General features: G+C 38.3%; 1 protein-coding gene across 4 annotated transcripts in view; it reads right to left on the bottom strand.

The window, feature by feature from the left end:
- Window positions 1–7,375: 7,375 nt before the first annotated feature.
- The window catches only part of MIDEAS (mitotic deacetylase associated SANT domain protein), an 81,005-nt gene continuing 68,165 nt past the window's right edge, over window positions 7,376–20,215 (bottom strand). For all 4 annotated transcript variants that reach the window (XM_083350571.1, XM_083350574.1, XM_083350573.1 and 1 more), the window contains 2 exons: window positions 18,808–19,025; window positions 7,376–15,809 (listed from right to left, as the gene is read on the bottom strand). In XM_083350571.1, the coding sequence (XP_083206697.1) occupies window positions 15,578–15,809; window positions 18,808–19,025 (450 nt within the window). In that variant the 3' untranslated portion in view covers window positions 7,376–15,577. The remainder of the gene's footprint in view (window positions 15,810–18,807; window positions 19,026–20,215) is intronic.

Raw genomic sequence — 20,215 nt, 5'->3', positions numbered from 1 at the left:
ACCTACTGGTAGGTTCTCAAGGAACAGTATAATTAGAAGGTTTTCACCATGACACTATTTACAAGTATAATAAAAGATGATTATACAGTTTCTTTCAAAAAGAAAGTGATGCTTAAGACTTGGAATTCGAAGTGGAATGATTTCTCTGTAAAGCTATGAATTATAATGAAATCTACTATCAAACCATTTCGGTGCCATTTCTTCCACAACTTAGAATGTGTAAGTTACACAATAATAATACAGGTAGGTAAAATGAGGACCCAGATTGTTGGGGGCAATAAGCTGACTTTGTAATAATGCCGCTTGGGGGGGGGGGGCGAAAGCCCTAATAAGCAGGCATATACATAGAATGAAGGCGATTGCTAAGCACATTGGTTTGTGCTTCTTAGATTGTAAGCCGCCCTGAGTCTTCGGAGAAGGGCGGGATATAAATGGGATTTTTTAAAAAAAAGTTACTAGGAGCCTATGTAAAAATAGGGCTAGTGATAGACAACTTCTGACTGCAGAGTCTTTGCCACACATTTCTTTCCATTTGTTTTTAATCTTCCTGAAGACTGTTCTTGAAGGCTACTCCACATCTTGCAGTAAAAGGTTTTGCTTTTGCAGCATGTTATCTTTATTTCTCTAAATGACGGATAGATGGCTCAGCATGACCTGGAATGTCCTTTCCAAATTGCATACAGAAGAGTGTCTTTTTTTTAATAGTGAAGCAACATGTTCTGTTGTGAAAAGCAGTTGGTAGGATAATGAAATTTTATCAACCAGGTAATGTTAGACAGAAGATGAAATAGACATGATGCGAATATAGGATTGATATGGCATTACAGTAAAAATGTTCCAAATAATGTATTTCTGACCTTGTTGAAATGGATTAGTTTGTAATGCAAAACAGAAATCCAATTGCTAAAATAAGGAGTGGGGTTTTTTTAAAAATTGCACTTTAAAATTATGCACTGGATGCTGATAAGAAGTAATGCAAATGGTTGTGTTGCGATATGTGGGTTATGCAGAGAAAGCTTCTTGGCAGAGCAACAAATAAAAAGGGCTTCCTTTTAATTGCTCTGAGGAGCTGTTATGGTTTGCCGCCACCCTAGAAATTATTTAGCCTAATATATGGATTATGGGTGAAATAAATATCCATGTAAAAGACATGTAAGCAGTGTTGAATCCCACTGTCCACACTGGAAGTAGGGTTGCTTATGTTAATCTTATTTAATGGCATACTAATAAATTTAATGCATACTGATAAATTGAGAGGTGTCAACTTGCATTTCAGTCTCTGGCTGCAATCAGACACTACATTATTTATGCAAAGATGTCAAAGAACATTTAAAGCTGGCAGCTCTCATTTGTGGATCTCTAGTTTTGGTAAATTTAGGCTTCTAAAACAAACTCCAAGTTGGAGAGCAATTTTTAAGCAATTACTGTAGCATGATAACTCCTTTTAAAAAGTAGAGTACAATTTTGTAGCACAATGATATTGTCTGACATTATTATGAAGTTATTTCGATCTGTTTTAAGTCATTTTGTGAAACTTGCTCAAAAGTAGAAATAAATGTTTTATACAAAGGACATTGCTGTCATAGGTGAATTATTCAGTTACAACCCTGAAGTAAAAGAGGTTTGGTCTAAGGCACGGGTGTCAAACTCGATTGTGTCACATGACATAGTGACTTTTTTGCCTTTGCAGAGCCAGGGCGAAGGTGACCTGCGCATCACGCATCCGGCCTATGAGCTGCCAATTTGACTCCCCTGGTCTAAGGGGACCCTTAAAGCATGGTTGGATTGATATAGTGAGGGGAAAAATATTTGATCCCTGGCTGTTTTTGTACATTTGCCCACTGGCAAAGAAATGACAACTACAAGAAACGCCTGACCTCTGAGATTGCCAACAAGGGTTTTGCCACCAAGTACTAAGTCATGTTTTGTGAAGGGGTCAAATACCTAGTTCACTCATTAAAATGCAAACCAATTTATAACTGATTTGAAATGTGATTTCTGGATTTTTTTTTCATTGTTACTGTCTCTCACTGTTAAACCTACAATTAAAATGATAGACTGATCATTTATCAGTGGGCAAATGTAGAAAATCAGCAGGGGATCAAATAATTTTTCCCTCACTGTACATGACTTAAGCATGAAGGAAAAGGATTTACTGTATAAACTAAGCTCATTTATGAACAAACCTTTGCTTTCCACTAAAATGATTACTTTTATCATTTTAGTGGAGTTCAACTAGGAAAGCCCCTTAATGAGACACAATGAAACTGATTTTGAGTTATATCTAGAGAATGATAAAATGGAAATCTGCAGGTTTCTACTAAAGCATTCACAGCTGGTGGCTATCATCCCCTCTTTAAATAAATCAAGAGAAGGAAAATCTACCGTGTAGACCAGTATTTCTTAACCTCAGCAACTTTTAAGATGTGTGAACTTCAATTCCCAGCATTGCCTAGCCAGCGGGAATTTCACATTTCTTAAAGCTCCCAACACTAGTCTAGGCTGCCTGTTACAATACTGGGCATGTTTCACTGTTGGGAATTACCCTGATGTCCACTTGAAAGTTGCTTTTTTGCAATTGAAATCCACTGTCTTATCCTCCCTGAACAACACTGAGTAGAACTCCATTTTCTCAGTGACAGTGCTTCGAGGGAGGTAGGAATCACATACTTATTCAAAGAAATGCAGACAGGAATCCGGAGTGGTAGGGGTGTCAAAATAATGCCAGATGTGTCATCATTCAAGTGTAACAAATTACATAAATTGCACCAGTCACAAGTGACAATTATCTATGCAAAATTTGCCTGATGCTATCATAAAGCATGTGATATCAAGGGCGCATCTACAGATGCCTCTGCAAAAAAATAAAATAAAAAATCCTGCATTGGCCTAACCCAGAGGTGCTACACTTTTCACTGTGTCCAACTTTTTAATTCAGTGGGCAATCCAATGTGGGGACATTTCCATTCTTTGCCAGAATGGATCCACAAGCTCATATACAAAAATAGCACACACCTTTTGCAGCACATAGATCTTATTTAATTACACCAGGCAGAAATGTACCATGGTAGTCAAGAAAAAAACCCACCCTCTTGACTTCCAGTTCCTGTTTTCCAGCAAGCAGTCTGAAGATTCAGAATGCCGAACTCTTCGGCTGAAATTTCTTTTTGTTGGGGACCCTAAGGGGCCAGAACTCACCCTGAAGGGATGGAATGAAGGAAGGAAATCCCAGGGACTTAGGACAGATGGAGGTCTCCCTGAACGGCCCAGGAGAAGCCTCCCAGAAACCAACAGAAGAAAAGGCTGGCTAACTCCATGTCCAGTCATAGTTGGAGACAACGGAAGTCATAAGCTTTTAAACTAAGCGGATTTAAAACAGCATGCTTGAATCTGGGTAAGAATATTGATTTTCTCTATCCTACCAAAAAGGAGGGGGATTTTACTCCCTCCTTTTGGTTACCAGAAGCAGCGAAACTTACCCTTTAGAGAGAGAAAAAAGACTAGACCTGAAAAATGAGCAAACGCTGACACCTACTGGTGGGTGAGAATTTTTTTTCTCTGACCCTCAAAGTTCTTAGAAAATGCAGCTATTTAAACAAAGTGAGAGTAACAAATCTGAAGCAATGAATACTTCACAAAAGGAAACATACGATAAGCGGCAACAATTTCAAAGGACAATGATTTTAAACTACAAAGAAATACAGAACAACCTTGAGAGTATGAATCAACTTATCTCCAACTTAATTTCACTCCAAGAAATTTCCCAGGAAAATACAGTTGAGATGACTGAACATAATTCTCAGAATAGAGACTTAAAGATGGAACCGTACAAAATAAAAAATTATGATTTAATTCAAATGGGAAATATTTCAACACGTCCAAGCAACTTTGAAGATAAGGAAAAGAATGAGAAAAAATACTCTACAGGGAAATGAATGATGCAGCAAAACATACTGATTAAGAAAGGCAATGGCCAGAGAAAAAAGATTAAAATGGAAATCAAGAAAATATATGATGGGACTTATCAGAGAGAATACTTAAAAAAGAAACATTTGTTTGAATATGGCTAAAAATGGAAAAGCTTTGGAATATACAGTTGCAAGAAAAAGTATGTGAACCCTTTGGGATTACGTGGAGTTTTGCATGAATTGGCCATAAAATGCGCTCTAAACGTCATGTAAGTCACAACAATAGAAAAACACAGTCTGCTTAAAATAATACTACACAAACATTAGCTGTTGTCATGTTTTAATTGAACATAAGATGGAAACATTCACAGTGCAGGGTGGAAAATGTATGTGAACCTTTGGATTTAATAACTGGTTGACCCTCCTTTGGCAGCAATAACCTCAACCAAACGTTTCCCGTAGTTGCAGATCAGACCTGCACAACGATCTGGAGTAATTTTGGACCACTCCTCTGCACAAAACTGTTTCAGTGTAGCAATATTCTTGGGATGTCTTGTGTGAATCGCTCTCTTAAGGTCATGCCACAGCATTTCAATCGGATTGAGGTCAGGACTCTGGGCCACTCCAGAAGGCGTATTCTGTTATGTTGAAGCCATTGTTTTGTTGAATTACTTGTATGCTTTGGGTCATTGTCCTGTTGTTATCACCCATCCTCTGCGGAGCTTCAGTTGGCGGACAGATGGTCGTACGTTTTCCTGCAAAATGTCCTGATAAACTCTGGAATTCATTTTCCCATCAATGACAACAATCCGTCCAGGCCCTGAGGCAGCAAAGCAGCCCCAAATCATGATGTTCCCTCCACCATGTTTTACAGTGGGGATGAGGTTTTGATGTTGGTGTGCTGTGGCTTTTTTTCTCCAATGTTGTGTGTTTTTCCCAAACAACTCAATTTTGGTTTCATCTCTCCACAGTATATTTTGCCAGTAGTGCTGTGGAACATCCAGGTGCTCTTTTGCAAACTTCAAACGTGCTGCAATATTTTTTTGGGACAGCAATGGCTTCTTCCGTGGTGTCCTCCCATGTACTCCATTCTTGTTTAATGTTTTCCTTATTGTAGATGTGTCAACAAAAATGTTAGCATGTGCCAGAGATTTCTGTAGGTCTTTAGCTGACACTCTAGGATTCTTCTTTACCTCATTAAGCATTATGCGCTGTGCTCTTGCAGTCATTTTTACAGGACGACCACACCTAGGGAGAGTAGCAACAGTGCTAAACTTTCTCCATTTGTAGACAGTCTGTCTTACCGTGGACACATGAACATCAAGGCTTTTGGAGATACTTTTGTAACCCTTTCCAACTTCATGCAAGTCAACAATTCTTGATCGTAGGTCTTCTGAGAGCTCTTTTCTGCGAGGCATGGTTCACATCAGACAGTGCTTCTTGAGACCAGTAAATCCAAAACAGGTGTGTGTTTTTAAAGGGCAGGACAGCTGTCAGCAACACATCCAATATCATCACACTGATTGGAGTCAAGGTTGGCTCACTCCTAGCTCCAATTAGCTCTTTGAGAGGTCATTAGGCTAGGGCAGGGGTCGGCAACCTCGGCTCTTTTATGACTCGTGGACTTCAACTCCCAGAATTCCTGAGCCAGCTATGTTGAAGTCCACGAGTCATAAAAGAGCCGAGGTTGCCGACCCATGGGCTAGGGCATAGGTCGGCAACCCGGGGCTCCGGAGCTGCATGCGGCTCTTTAAGCCGTCTCCTGCGGCTCCTGGTCGCCCAGTGCGCGCGCACCTCTCCGAACGGGCGGAGGTGCATGCGCACCCCTCCGAACGGGAGGAGGTGCGCGCGTACCACTCCAAACCGCACCTCCGCCCGAACCTGTTCCGAGACCTGCGCGCGCAGCTCTCCAAACCTTTGGAGAGGTGCACGCGCACCTCCGCCCGAACACGCGTTTGGAGACCTGCTGGTGTTCGGGCAGAGGTGTGGTTTGGAGACCTGCTGGTGCCGGTTGAGAAAGCTGCCGTGGCCCGCAGCAGCTTTCTGAACCGGCACCAGCAGGTCTCCAAACGCGTGTTCGGGTGGCAGTTTGGAGGTCCCAGGGGTGGCTCCGGTGGCGCCCGGGCTGAAGGCGGTGCCACAACCCAGCGCCTGTCACCAGGGAGACCTGTCGCCGCTGGCGTGCAGGTGTGTCCACATAAAAAAAAGTGGAACCGCGCGCGTGTATCCACGCATGCGCATGAAACAAAACTTGCGCATGTGCAAAACATTTTATGCACATGCGTGCATGCACGCGCACGGCTCCCACTTTTTTTATGTGTGATGGAACCGGTTCCCAGTGGTTCTTTTGCTTTTTCAGGTTGCCGACCCCTGGGCTAGGGGTTCACATACATTTTCCACCCTGCACTGTGAATGTTTCCATCTTATGTTCAATTAAAACATGACAACAGCTAATGCTTGTGTAGTATTATTTTAAGCAGACTGTGTTTTTCTATTGTTGTGACTCACATGACGTTTAGAGCGCATTTTATGGTCAATTCATGCAAAACTCCACGTAATCCCAAAGGGTTCACATACTTTTTCTTGCAACTGTATTACTCTTAGAGAGATGAATTTTTTTCTTTTTGTTGACAAATACAATAAGAAATATTAAAATGTTTTTTTGAATGAGTTAAAAGGATTAGATGATTAGATCTAATGAATGGAATGCTTAAAGTTTAAATAAATTACTTTCGCAGCTATGGTCAAAGGAATAAGAAATTGAGAGAATAAATTATATTAAATTAGGAGGGATACATATCTTCAGTCGTATGTTATTTTCTGTATCTCAGTGCTTTTGTCTTTTTCTTTTTCCCCCTCTTTTTTGTCTCCTCTTTTCTTTTCTCTACTTTTTTACTTATTAACAAATATAAAAGTATGAGAGGGCTTATATGGAAAAAATAGAATTAAATCCACCAATGTAAATGTAGTTAATTGTTGAGAAAATTGTCACTAGTAAGATTATTTAGAATTTGGGGGGAGAAATAAGCTGAAATAAGCACGGTAACAAGATTTACGATAAGGCAACTAAAATGACAAATAGGATTATTGGAAAAACTATATACTTAATTGTTGTTAATTAAAATAATGAGAATTATCTTAATCTAATGTTTTCCAAAGAAAGATACTTTGGGGATAGGGGAAATCAACTGAAATTAACATATGGAATATAGATTATAGAATTCAGTTGTTAAAGATTGTCTTATGTTACCCAGACAACATACTGTTTACAAATTACTGAATGATTTTATGGTATGTTAAAAAAATACCAATAATATATATACATATATGAAACACCCTCTTATTTGAAAACATTAAATTAAAAAAGAACTTATTACAAAAGCTGCTTTTAAACCTTATTTAATTAAAAAAGGTTTAAAAAGATATAATGGAACCTCCAGAAGTAAATAAGTTACAAGTACATTAAATCACATCAGCAAGACTTTTAGTGTATTAATAGTTGGTAAAAAAACACAAAAATAAATTGTCTGATCTATCACATTTATACATAAGAGGTATATAATACTTTCATATGTACAATATTTTAATATGTAACAGTCTTTTTAAAAGGTGCAGCAAATACACAAAAGGCAATTCCTGCTCATTTGTTAAAATAAAAGCTCTATATTAAAAGCATTTATACAATAATTACAAGAAAACAAGACCGTTTCTGTACTGTACATCAAGAAAACCTCAGCATTAAATACAGACTAAAAAACTTATACTAAATTTGAACATCAGGAGGAGAACATGAAACGTAAATATGCAACTAGATTTTCTTTCAACAAAGCATATCAAAAGCACATTGTTATTTTACATACATATATATACACACCGTCTCGCACAAATTTATCTGAATACAAGCAGGTGGGGATTTTTATAGCTTCAGCTGTTGATATAAAATCTCACGTTCCAACAAGGAAAGGAGAGAAACAAAAAAGAAATGGAAGCAGCTGGAGATTAGGGCCACAACCTGTCTCAAACTTCACTCATTCCTATACAATTTGGGCAGGAAATTCTGAATAGTTTCCTGAAATGAACACCAAACTTGGGTCTGGAGGAATTCAACACAATAACATATGTGGGATTAAAAATTATAATTGATGTGTGTGTGTGTGTGTGTGTGGCCGAGAAGCATCTGTGCAGTTTCTATTTCTTCTGAAAAAAATTGAGCCAGTGAGTTACAGCAGGCGGCCATAAATCCGAGAAGAGAGTAGAGGCACACTGGCAAGTATTGGGATGCAAACATTTAGAAAATTGAGGGGGGGGGGAACTGTGGCAGACTATTTTCCAGACATATTAGAGTGATATATTTCCAGACAGACTACAGTGATATTCCTCTTGCAAGCAGAAAGCAACAAAAATGGGAAAGTGGGTCAGATTATATTATGGGCAAAGCAAGCAAAATGTTGAGTTGCAGTTCTCCACCTACATCAGTGATTTAGTGATTATGCAAAGGGAGGGACAGCCTAATTAAAAGTAGATTTAAAGATGATTGATAACTAAAGGAACTTTAATTGGCATCTTCAACTATCTTACGCTCAATGGATGGGCAATGCACGTCCACTCAGAAGTCTCAAAGAGAACAGAAGAAGCTCATCCCTAGCTAATGTTTGATCTCTAAGGTCAATCATAGTTAATACTGGAATTGTAGACTAGACTGGAATGTTGAACTAGCATTCCAGAAGATAGGAATGGAAAATCACTTTAGTATTTCTGCCAAGAAAACTGCATGGATTAGATCACTAGAAGTCCACTGAATTTAAGTCCACAGTTTCTAAATGAGATTATCCAGTTGTGTATTACTAACAAATGCTCATTTGCAAATATAGCAATCATAGAAAATAAATGCATATAATAAGGGCTTCCAACTCCCTTTTTGCAGCATTACTAATCACGCTGTCAGAATCTTCAATACAGTTGTGCCCGATGTAAAGTAATTGCAATGTATTGGGAAACTACAGCATCTACCATATCAAAGTGTTTCAAAATGAAGTATTCTCCATTAATGTTAATTACACTTGCAATATAAAGTTATTTCATAATAGACCTATCAGCTGCAGCTGAGTGGTAGAGTATTCAGTGTCTTAAGTGCCATGCATTTTACATTATGAACAGGAAGAAAAAAAATTCAAGCCATGTTTACTCATGTACATTTATCAATTAAGACTCTAATGTAGGTTTGCATATAGCTGCTGATCTCACACATCACGTTAAAATTATGATATGATTGTTTACTTACAAGTAGCAACCTAGGAACTGTGATGCATAAATAATCATGCATGGTTTATTTGTGATTTCCTGACATGTGTCTGGTTTATTTGTGTATCCTTTAAACATTTCATGAAGTTATAAGACAACAAATATTTAAATGGAAGTAAATCAAGAATCAGATGAATAAGCCATAACTTTGCTCATTTACAAGACTAATTTTAACTTATGTTTAAACAATTATATTTCAAATAAATATTAATTTTATTTATTAAATGTGTACGCCACCCAACTCCCTAACCAAAGCAACTATGAATTTAATGCAATGTGTGAATCCATCTACCATCTTTGGTGAGAAAAAGATCTCTGCATAACAGGGAAGTTTATTAATGTGAAAATATCTGAGGAAGAATGGACTTGTAAAATTGTGCGAAATGAAAATCTGTGGATTTATAAAGGTTCTCTCACCTAAAGTTACCTTGGTATAAGACAGGGGTAGGCAACCTCGGCTCTTTTATGACTCATGGACTTCAACTCCCAGAATTCCTGAGCCGAGGTTGCCTACCCCTGGTATAAGAAAATGAAAGAGTTTATGTACTGACTAATAATCAGAAATGGGATATTCCAGATTAGTACACAAATCTGCAACATAGTGCCATGACCACTGAAATCCATCTCAGGTCAGGATGTGACCTTTCTGCCCATCAGCTGTAAGCTAATATTTCAGAACATCATATTCAGGGGTGTCAAACTCAATTTCATTGAGGGCCGCATCAGCATTGCGGTTGCCCTCAGGGGGCCGGGTGGGTATGGCCTGGGTGGGAGTGGCTAAAGTGCATATGGCCTACTGTGTGGGCGTGGCCAACTCTACATCATTCGCATCAACGGTGCCTATGGGAGCCTGGGCAGGAGTGGGACAGATCTGAAGGTCTCTGGCAGGAGGAGGCAGTGGGGGACGTTCCCTCACTGTTTCTAGGATGGCTTCGCGGGCCGCATGAAACCACTTCATGGGCCGGATCTGGCCCCCGGGCCTTGTGTTTGACATGTCTGTTCTAGACCATCACTGCTTCTTCTGCCCAGCTTCACAAAGGAGGAAGAAGGCAGCATTTCTCAACTTTTATCTCTTTTAACTCCCCATCAGACTGCTTGCTTATATTTGCATACATGTAAAGACTGCATTCCTTCCCTGTCCAAATATATGCTCTAGTCCAGGGGTAGGCAACCTTGGCTCTTTTATGACTCGTGGACTTCAACTCCCAGAATTCCTGAGCCAGCCATGCTGAGAGGAAAGGGAGAGGTTTCCAAGCTGAGCCATGCTGGCTCCGGAATTCTGGGAGTTGAAGTCCACGAGTCATAAAAGAGCCAAGGTTGCCTACCCCTGCTCTAGTCTTTATGAAAGAGTGGGGAAAGCAGCAGTATAGACAAGTCAATTTCACTGTGGCCTAAAGAAGCAAATTAATCATTTTTTTATCATAGTATGAAAAATGAATTAATTCCCAATTATGTGAACTGGATAGTCATGATAAACCACTGGATTATGCCTTTCAAAGTGCATCCAAAGTTATTCCCACATGTACTTCCCATGAATATTATCTATTGCAAAAATTAGTTAATAGATAGGTTCACTGATGCATTATTGCTGATGTGATATAAATACAATTTTAGGAATCCTATTTGTAAGTCTTTAATAGCTGTAAAATGCCACAGAATGAATCGCAAAGTGCATCTGTGCTGGATTGTAGCAATTATATTTGGGAAGAACATGTTCTATCCAGGAACAAAATGCTTTTGTGATTTGTTCCATACACATCCCTTTTTTCCTAAAAAATACCATTTAGATACTTTGTTCATTCCAAAAAATATATATTCTCTCTTAACATATGAGATTGATTAAATTTAATGCTGAATTTCAAAAGCAGCAATGCTCTTCCTTTCTGAACAGTTGGGGAAGCAAATGTTGCCTTTCTCAAGATCTCAAGTTAATTATTTAATCAAGATAATTTTCCTGTTTGGGCTGGAATTCACACAGTCTAAGTGCAAAGGAAAACATGATTGAAACCAGCTATTTTTGAAAATGCAGTCAAAAGCCTGGTTGCATTGCTTTTGCTTCATTATATTGTATATAAAATGCTAAAATTTGTGCAAAATTATGATCTGAAAGAACATCATTGACCCAGTGCAAAAAGAGTGTAGAGACATTCTTGAAGTTCTAATTGTAGCTCTGAAACAGGTAAAAAGAAAGTAATTACCTTTAATTGAAGGCTTTTTTTTAAAATACACTGGAAGAACTCACAATAGAGTCAGACTGGCATTGTCCATATGTTATGGGGAGAAAAAGGTTTAAAGACAACTATTCTGCATTATGAGATTGACCATTTAAAAAATTTCTGTATAATCCATTACACTGTTTGTCTACTTAGCTCAGTAAGTACTAAGCAGCAACAATGGCTTGAGAACATCCCTTCCAACACTTAGCAGATTGGCTTCCTAGCTCTATTACTGGATAATCCTGAACTCAAATAAAGACCACCTGCATGCAAAGTACCTGCTCTGTTCTTCAAACAACAGGTTCACATGATCAGCTCCTAGGATTGCTTCTGCCTCAGATTGCAAGTAAGAGACAGTCAATTTCAGCATTCCTCCACATGAAACTAGCTTAGCATATTAGGAAGGAAGGCTAAAACTTATTTTCAACATTCAGAATGCAAATTCTTTGCATGTTCTGATAGTGGTTTTGTTTTGTGCTATGAACAGAGGTATTTGAAATATGTAATCTTGTAGCTGTACTAGTAAACTTATATAGTAAAAGTTGCTCCAAAAAAAATTCCGCCGATCATGTAACTCAGCAGGCAGAATATATCCAGCAGCTGGTAGGACTAATTACTATCTAGTTGTCTGGGCAACCCAACTATGGCTTGCTGCAATCACTCTAATTTGGCCTTTCTTCAAAAGACTTTCAATCTTCTTCTATGGCTGGGAATCAAATTTTAAACTTCTAGCTTTTCAATAAATTTCTAAGTAAACTTCTAGAAACTTGAGTCTTGAACTGGTTCTAGAAGAGAAAAAAAACCTGCTGGAGAGCAATCCCAGCATGGTTTGTTCAATAAAGGTTCTTCTGTAGATTATGAATGCAATTCTTTCCTTTCATGACCCTTGTGGCTTTAGAAGACTTATTTTTCAGGGCATTACCATTTACAGCTGAATAAACACTATTTTCTGCAGACAAAAGAATTTGAAAGTTATAAGCAAGCAGTGTAGGTGCCCCATCTTTACAGTTGCAAGAAAAAGTATGTGAACCCTTTGGGATTACGTGGAGTTTTGCATGAATTGGCCATAAAATGCGCTCTAAACGTCATGTAAGTCACAACAATAGAAAAACACAGTCTGCTTAAAATAATACTACACAAACATTAGCTGCTGTCATGTTTTAATTGAACATAAGATGGAAACATTCACAGTGCAGGGTGGAAAAAGTATGTGAACCCCTAGCCTAATGACTTCTTCAAGAGCTAATTGGAGCCAGGAGTGAGCCAACCTTGACTCCAACCAGTGTGATGATATTGGATGTGTTGCTGACAGCTGTCCTGCCCTTTAAAAACACACACCTGTTTTGGGTTTACTGGTCTCAAGAAGCACTGTCTGATGTGAACCATGCCTCGCAGAAAAGAGCTCTCAGAAGACCTATGATCAAGAATTGTTGACTTGCATGAAGCTGGAAAGGGTTCCAAACGTATCTCCAAACGGTAAGACAGAGTGTCTACAAATGGAGAAAGTTTAGCACTGTTGCTACTCTCCCTAGGCGTGGTCGTCCTGTAAAAATGACTGCAAGAGCACAGCGCATAATGCTTAATGAGGTAAAGAAGAATCCTAGAGTGTCAGCTAAAGATCTACAGAAATCTCTGGCACATGCTAACATTTTTGTTGACACATCTACAATAAGGAAAACATTAAACAAGAATGGAGTACATAGAAGGACACCACGGAGGAAGCCATTGCTGTCCAAAAAAAAAATATTGCAGCACGTTTGAAGTTTGCAAAAGAGCACCTGGATGTTCCACAGCACTACTGGCAAAATATACTGTGGACAGATGAAACCAAAATTGAGTTGTTTGGGAAAAACACACAACACTATGTGTGGAGAAAAAAAGGCACAGCACACCAACATCAAAACCTCATTCCCACTGTAAAACATGGCGGAGGGAGCATCATGGTTTGGGGCTGCTTTGCTGCCTCAGGGCCGGAACGGATTGTTGTCATTGATGGGAAAATGAATTCCAGAGTTTATCAGGACATCTTGCAGGAAAACGTACGACCATCTGTCCGCCAACTGAAGCTCCGCAGAGGATGGGTGATGCAACAGGACAATGACCCAAAGCATACAAGTAATTCAACAAAACAATGGCTTCAGCAGAACAGAATATGCCTTCTGGAGTGGCCCAGTCAGAGTCCTGACCTCAACCCGATTGAAATGCTGTGGCATGGCCTTAAGAGAGCGATTCACCCCAGACATCCGAAGAATATTGCTACACTGAAACAGTTTTGTGAAGAGGAGTGGTCCAAAATTACTCCAGATCGTTGTGCAGGTCTGATGGGCAACTACAGGAAACGTTTGGTTGAGGTTATTGCTGCCAAAGGAGGGTCAACCAGTTATTAAGTCCAAAGGTTCACATACTTTTTCCACCCTGCACTGTGAATGTTTCCATCTTATGTTCAATTAAAACATGACAACAGCTAATGTTTGTGTAGTATTATTTTAAGCAGACTGTGTTTTTCTATTGTTGTGACTTACATGACGTTTAGAGCGCATTTTATGGCCAATTCATGCAAAACTCCACGTAATCCCAAAGGGTTCACATACTTTTTCTTGCAACTGTATCTGCTAAGCATTCTTTTTCTGTCCTCTGCTGCGCCCTCCTTTTCCTTGTACTGCCAGGCAGACAGAGTTGCTCTTTACTGTAGCAATGTGAAGATAACTGCCCGTATGTCTTAAGATAATTGCAAATACTTGCTGCTTGGTGCAGAAGCACAAAGTCTTAGGTAAATTTGGCTTGGTGCACCATTTCTAAATACTTTTGGTTTTTTCCACACATTTGACTTTAGATATCTGGATCCGGGGACAGTGCAGAACATCTAAATGAAACTGTCATTAAGTTGGCAAATACCTCAGCAGAAGGGGTAGTCCTGAGGGTACAAATACATATGTATCAATGCAACATGATCTTTACTTCTGTTATCTTGAAAATACTCAGTCTGACTTTGCAAACCATGCATTTTTATAAAAAGGATAGGGAGAATAAATATCATAACTCTTTAAAAAAAATGGCAGCTATTCCTTTGTAGACCAGTTGAAGCATTCAAATGGACAATTAAGCAAAATTACACTCAAGTCTATTCAGGTAAAGAACAATGCACTTTCATGATGGACCACTAGTTATCTAATCCATTGGGCTACAGTATCAAACTGTATGCCAGCTGTTTTCACTCGTACTGGACTTCCAGTTGTTTTCCTGCCCTCCACCTCATATCTGGTCCAGAGGATTCTTCAACTTAACATGCTCAGGTTTGGAATAAGAATGGTTATTGCAAATGGACTCTGATGAATGAACCCTATCTCCCAGCAGAATAATGCCATGGATAAAAGTCATCATCTTCTCCTAACTGTGGCTCTTTAATAATTTGGGCAGAAATCTACCTCAATGTCATTAGCCCAAAATCGTATATGGATTCCTCTGCAAGCAAAGTTGTTTGTTCTATCACAGAACTATGGAGAGACAGTATCCACAACTCATCACTAATTCTTTTGGCCAACTCTGGAGACATACATGAACAACTTTATATGACTTTTTAAAAACTAACATAATAGGGGTAGTTCCAAACAAACACTAACTATAATATGTCCACTCTTAAAAGAGCTATATCTTAAAAGCAATAGTCTCTTCATTCACCCTAGAGGAGTTACTCACACTCTGGATTATCTACCAGCTGGAGAAACAAAAAATCTTGTATGAAGGAGACAAAAGAAAACGTGAATAGCTCCAAGGCACAAAGCAAACTTGGGAGTTGAAAGAAAGAAGTATATGAAGAACGCTATATGGAACCTTGAATTTACACACAAAGTAATTCAATAATTCAGAGGATTCGACAAATTTCTCTCTCAGCAATGGGTAAAGATACTTAAGGCTTGTGCCATGATTCCTGGCAAGTTCAGGAGCTGAAGGAAAACAGACTTCCATTCAGTAAGTAGATACAGAAAGTTATTTATAAATAAAATAATCCATAAAATGTTTGGTGTTGTTTTTTTTTAAAAATAGAGATTTTCGTGGTCACTATTTTTTTTTCCTTTAAAAATCTACCAGTACGGTTCAAGCAAAAAGGAAAGGAAGTAGAAGCAATGCTGGAGCACCTCTGCAGGTCCTGGGCTAAACATCGCCGTCTTCATCTGAGCCGCTGCTGCTGCTGCTGCTCCTACGACTGCTCCCACTTTCTTCTGGCTGAGCCCTACTGTGTGCTGATGCTGCTGCAGCTGCTGCACTGGCGGCTGCCGCTGCTGCCTCCTCCTCCTTTTCTCGCAGTTTCAGCGCTGCGGCCTTTTTCTCCTGCTCAGCATGGCTTTTCATATGAGCACTCCGACTTTTCACCTTGTAGAAGATTCTGCAGGGCAGAAATATCCACAAGAAAGTAGTTAAATCCTGGGTTTTTATATCACCTTCCACCCTCCTTTGTTTGAACACTGACTTATTAAGGTGTTCAAAGTCAACCTTGCAGATAAGCTAAACAGGAAATTCCTGTTATCTGCTTTTGCCTTGCATGCTTTTAAAGCAGCTAGAACAAGAGGAGGCAACTGGTCACCCCTCTCAATGTGGTCATGTTAGCGGATGCTGGAAGCTGCTGTTGAGAAAAACCTGTAATGCTTATAGGTTGCTTTGATCAAGATTCGAAACTTGGTTAGTGCACAAAAAAGGAAAACAAACTGCACACACCTATTAAGCCCAAAGCAAGGAAATAGCACTACAGCTTTAATACGATGGTGACCAACCTTTATGTCATAGTATTGGACAGCCATTACCTATGTACTAAAAACTCTCATTTCAATAACATTTAACTGGGTGAAACAGTTTATCATAGGGCAATCCTTTTTCAAGCAAGATACTCAAATGGGCTAACTTACCAAGTATGCCTAAAATCTGGGACCCATGACTTCCAAGGAATTGAAATTTTAAAAAAAACATTTTATGATACAAATATTATCACAAAGCACTCTATGATACAAAATGTTATATAACATTTCCAGTGCTGATGTCTGACTGTGCTATGCAGTTCAACATGGGCTACTTTCAAGGCAGAAACGTATCTAAATGTATTCCAACTTTACCAGTGAAGGCAGTACATTAGAAGCCATTGTTGAGGGCATTAAGGAATCTGGTAAGGAAATATCTCTGAAATTTCACAACGGGTCACAGATTATCTAGGCTAGGGTATAAATTATCATACTAGGCTTCACCAAGATACATGAACACACCTTAAGTCATTCCTGATCTCAACCAACATGTATTTACCTTCCTGGTTTCTCAACTGAGATGCAAATAATTTTGGGTACCTGGTTCCGGTGTATGATATCATCCACAACTGGCCAACTTTTAAAGTGTGGAGGGATAATTATATTACAATAAGGAATGTTTTATATTTAGAAGCAAACTCTACTTAAAATGGCTGCATAGGGATTGGCTTTTAACCTAGCACTCTTTAGATATAGTGGCATTGCAACTCTCAAAATTCCCAGCCAGTTTGACCAAACTAGCTGGGAATTTGAGTCGTTTAGTTGCAACAGATCTGGAAGCTGCCAAATTAGGAAAGTTTGCAGGGATTATCTTGGATTTTACAGAATCAACCAAAGTCAAGACCTAGAATTTTTAAGGTCGATTCTTCTAAGCAGTGCAGAATGAAATCCACCCAAGTGCAATTCATGTTGTGATTTTGCAATGCTACCTGTGCTACTTTTTACTTATTTCCCACTCCAAGTCAAAATGACCCTTGACACTTTATGTGATATGAAGAAATTTGAAAGATCCATGCTGATATTTAAAAATGGAAATAAAAATAATAAAAAAACACAGAGATCCAAATAAAGGAAAATGTGAAAAATGGCTAACACTGACTAGAACACACTCTGAAATAATAAAATATGATTTAAGACTTCTATTTAGCAGTGTTGGCTGGACCTTAGGTTCTATGGAAGAAACTACCAAATTTCGCTATCATCATTTTTCTGCAACATGGTTCCATGTATAGAACATGAACCCAACATCTAATTTGGGCAGACATAAGTCTTAAAATTGAGGTTTTGTATTAATTCTGAGGCATCACCTAGTAGTACTTTTCACACTGAGAGCAGCTACTGATGAAAAAAATCTCTGCTAACAAAAGGACACACATGAAGTGCACTAGACGCTTGAAGAGACTAATTGCAATGATTATTATATGTGAAAGATCTTGCAATCACAATTTTTGAAAATCTTTGAAGTTCTTTATAGAACAAATTTGACATAAATTGACATCATTTGCATCTAGTTATTTAGTATCTAAGCATTTCACATGTGCTTCCTTTCATCTGCTTCTGGTCTTTTATATTTCACATGATTATTATGATTTCCATAGAAGCCTTTTATGAGCTATTTTTTACAAGACTTTTGAAGTAGTAGATTATCAGGTACCTATGTGCAAACTGGAACAAGTGGGTAGTCCTTACAATTCTACCTATATTCTACCACAAAGCCTACCCTTTTTGCTTGCAAGTTTACAGCCCATGAGGATCAGAGATCTTTCCTAGCATAAATTAGAAATAAATTGGATATGTTTCACTCATGTCATCATTTAAATGCTTGATAAGATTCATAATTCATTGGGTTTATCAGTCTAGACAAGAAGTTAACTTTCCACTCTAATGATGCTTCCTGTCACCAACATGTCTAGCTCCAGTTAACTGAGAGAGACATACAAATTGAAACATATGTGCAAACTCAAGGCCAACTGATGCTTAATCCTGTTCAGTCTTGAACTGGTGCCTACTATTGCAGTGAAAAGGATGATAATTATCTAGGAAGCTGTTGAAATATTCCTTCAAGATATCCCCTAGAGCATTTTTCCACCTCTACATCATTCTGTTCATACGTGAAAGCCATCCAAAGTAGAAGAAAGCATTTTGGCAGGGGGACTGGACAGAAATTAAATCATATCCTAACAACTCATAACTGGAAAAATGTAATCGTGTGAGCAATTTTTAAAAAAAAGCAAAATCCTTTTACCTCACACATATGCAGATTAGGCAACGTGGTGGCTTCTAAATATTCTCATCAGTTCCAGTTATCAAGGAAATGTAGAATGCTTAATCCAAAATGCCTGGAGCATACCATTTGCCTTAAGATCAGTGTTTCTCAACCTTAGTAACTTTAAAATCTGTGGATTTTATCTCCCAGAAATCTGCAGCTAACATGTTGGAGCTGAGGCCCACACTTCTTAAAGCTACCCAGATTGAGGAATACTATCTTAGACTAAGATTAGCAAATATTCTTCAATTCCATATTCATTTTTCCTTTGGATAGAAGAAAGTATGTCAGAAATTTTCTTCATCTTCCAATCTTCCCAAGTTTACCTGCCACATTTTTTACATGGAAATTCCTCCTCTTGATTCTGGGTTTTGTTGGCCGTGTCTTGTTTGGGTTTCGGTTTTCTCCTTCTCTTTTGCACTGGTGGCGAAGTCTTCCGATATTTAATGGGTGCCTCCTTTGTCCTTCTTGAAGTTCTGCCTCTGATTTCTGTTCTTCCTGGGGCACCAGATTCCAGATGTTTTTCCATATGGAGATTACTAGCCTTCAGAATAAGACACTATTATTACAGGATGTAAAAATATTCCTATGGAATAGATGTATTCATTTACTTTATTTTTATTATTATTATTATTATTATTATTATTATTATTATTATTATTATTATTATTATTATTATTAAAATCAAGGTGCCAAACAAACCTAATAACTCTTTCCTCTTATTTTCCCTACAACAACAACTCTGTGAGGTGAGTTGGGTTGAAAGAGAGTGATTGGCCCAAAGTCACCCAGCTGGTTTCAAAAAACTTTAACAATGATCAGAAAACAGTTTGGTGTGATTAAAGTATTGATACAATTGTTATTTTTATTAAGCTAAAAATTCAGACTTCATGGGTTCAATACATTACAGACTGAGTGCTTTTTAATCATGTCTTAAATAAGCTATGAATATTTTGAGTTCCTCTTGGAGTTTTTCTTGAGGGCTGTTAAAACATTATAAGAGTTTGGGTTGTTTTTGTTTTTGCAAAACCGGTGAGAAACTACTATAGTAGCATAGAGATAGATGCATTTTCCCCACAGTGTATTTTAAGTACAAATTATGAAAGCAATATTGACCTATAAAGTAAAGTAAACAAGGAGACTACTCATCTCTTGTATACACATCACATTATATTAAAAGAAACGTTTCAAAGCCAAAAGTATTCTGCCATAAGCTACCTTGAGAAAAGGTATGAAAAAATAAAATGAATATTACACAAAAGTATCATTAAGATCACCAGATGGCAAAATAAATGTTCTGAAAGTTTTCAAGTACAGTTTCTCCAACTGACTGGAAATCCAAGTTCAGTAACCTTGAAAAAAATGCATAAAAAGACCCAAATTGTATTTTAAGAATATTTGCCGGGGGGGGGGGGAGGGAGTGTGTTACAACTATTTGCTGATTAAAAATATTACATACCGGTAATCCTCTCCTTACAATGACAAGCAAGGCTGGAAACTCTTTATCATTAAGAGACACTATCATAAAGTGCAATGTCATGTGACTGTATTGCATAGCAGCAGCACTTTCAGTAGTTTACAGGTAGCCATTGTTAGTAAGGACCAGGCAAGTCATTAAGTGAGGACCTCATGTGATCACAATTTCCGACTTCCTGCCAGCTTCCACATTGACTTTGCTTGTGGGAATCCAGTCAAGGAACATAAAAAATTGTGATTGTGTGACCACAGCTTGCT

Source organism: Vipera ursinii (genome assembly GCF_947247035.1).
Source record: "Vipera ursinii genome assembly, chromosome: 1".
Lineage (NCBI taxonomy): Eukaryota > Metazoa > Chordata > Lepidosauria > Squamata > Viperidae > Vipera > Vipera ursinii.
Note: the sequence above shows the minus strand (reverse complement) of the source record. Positions and strands in the feature narration are given on the sequence as shown.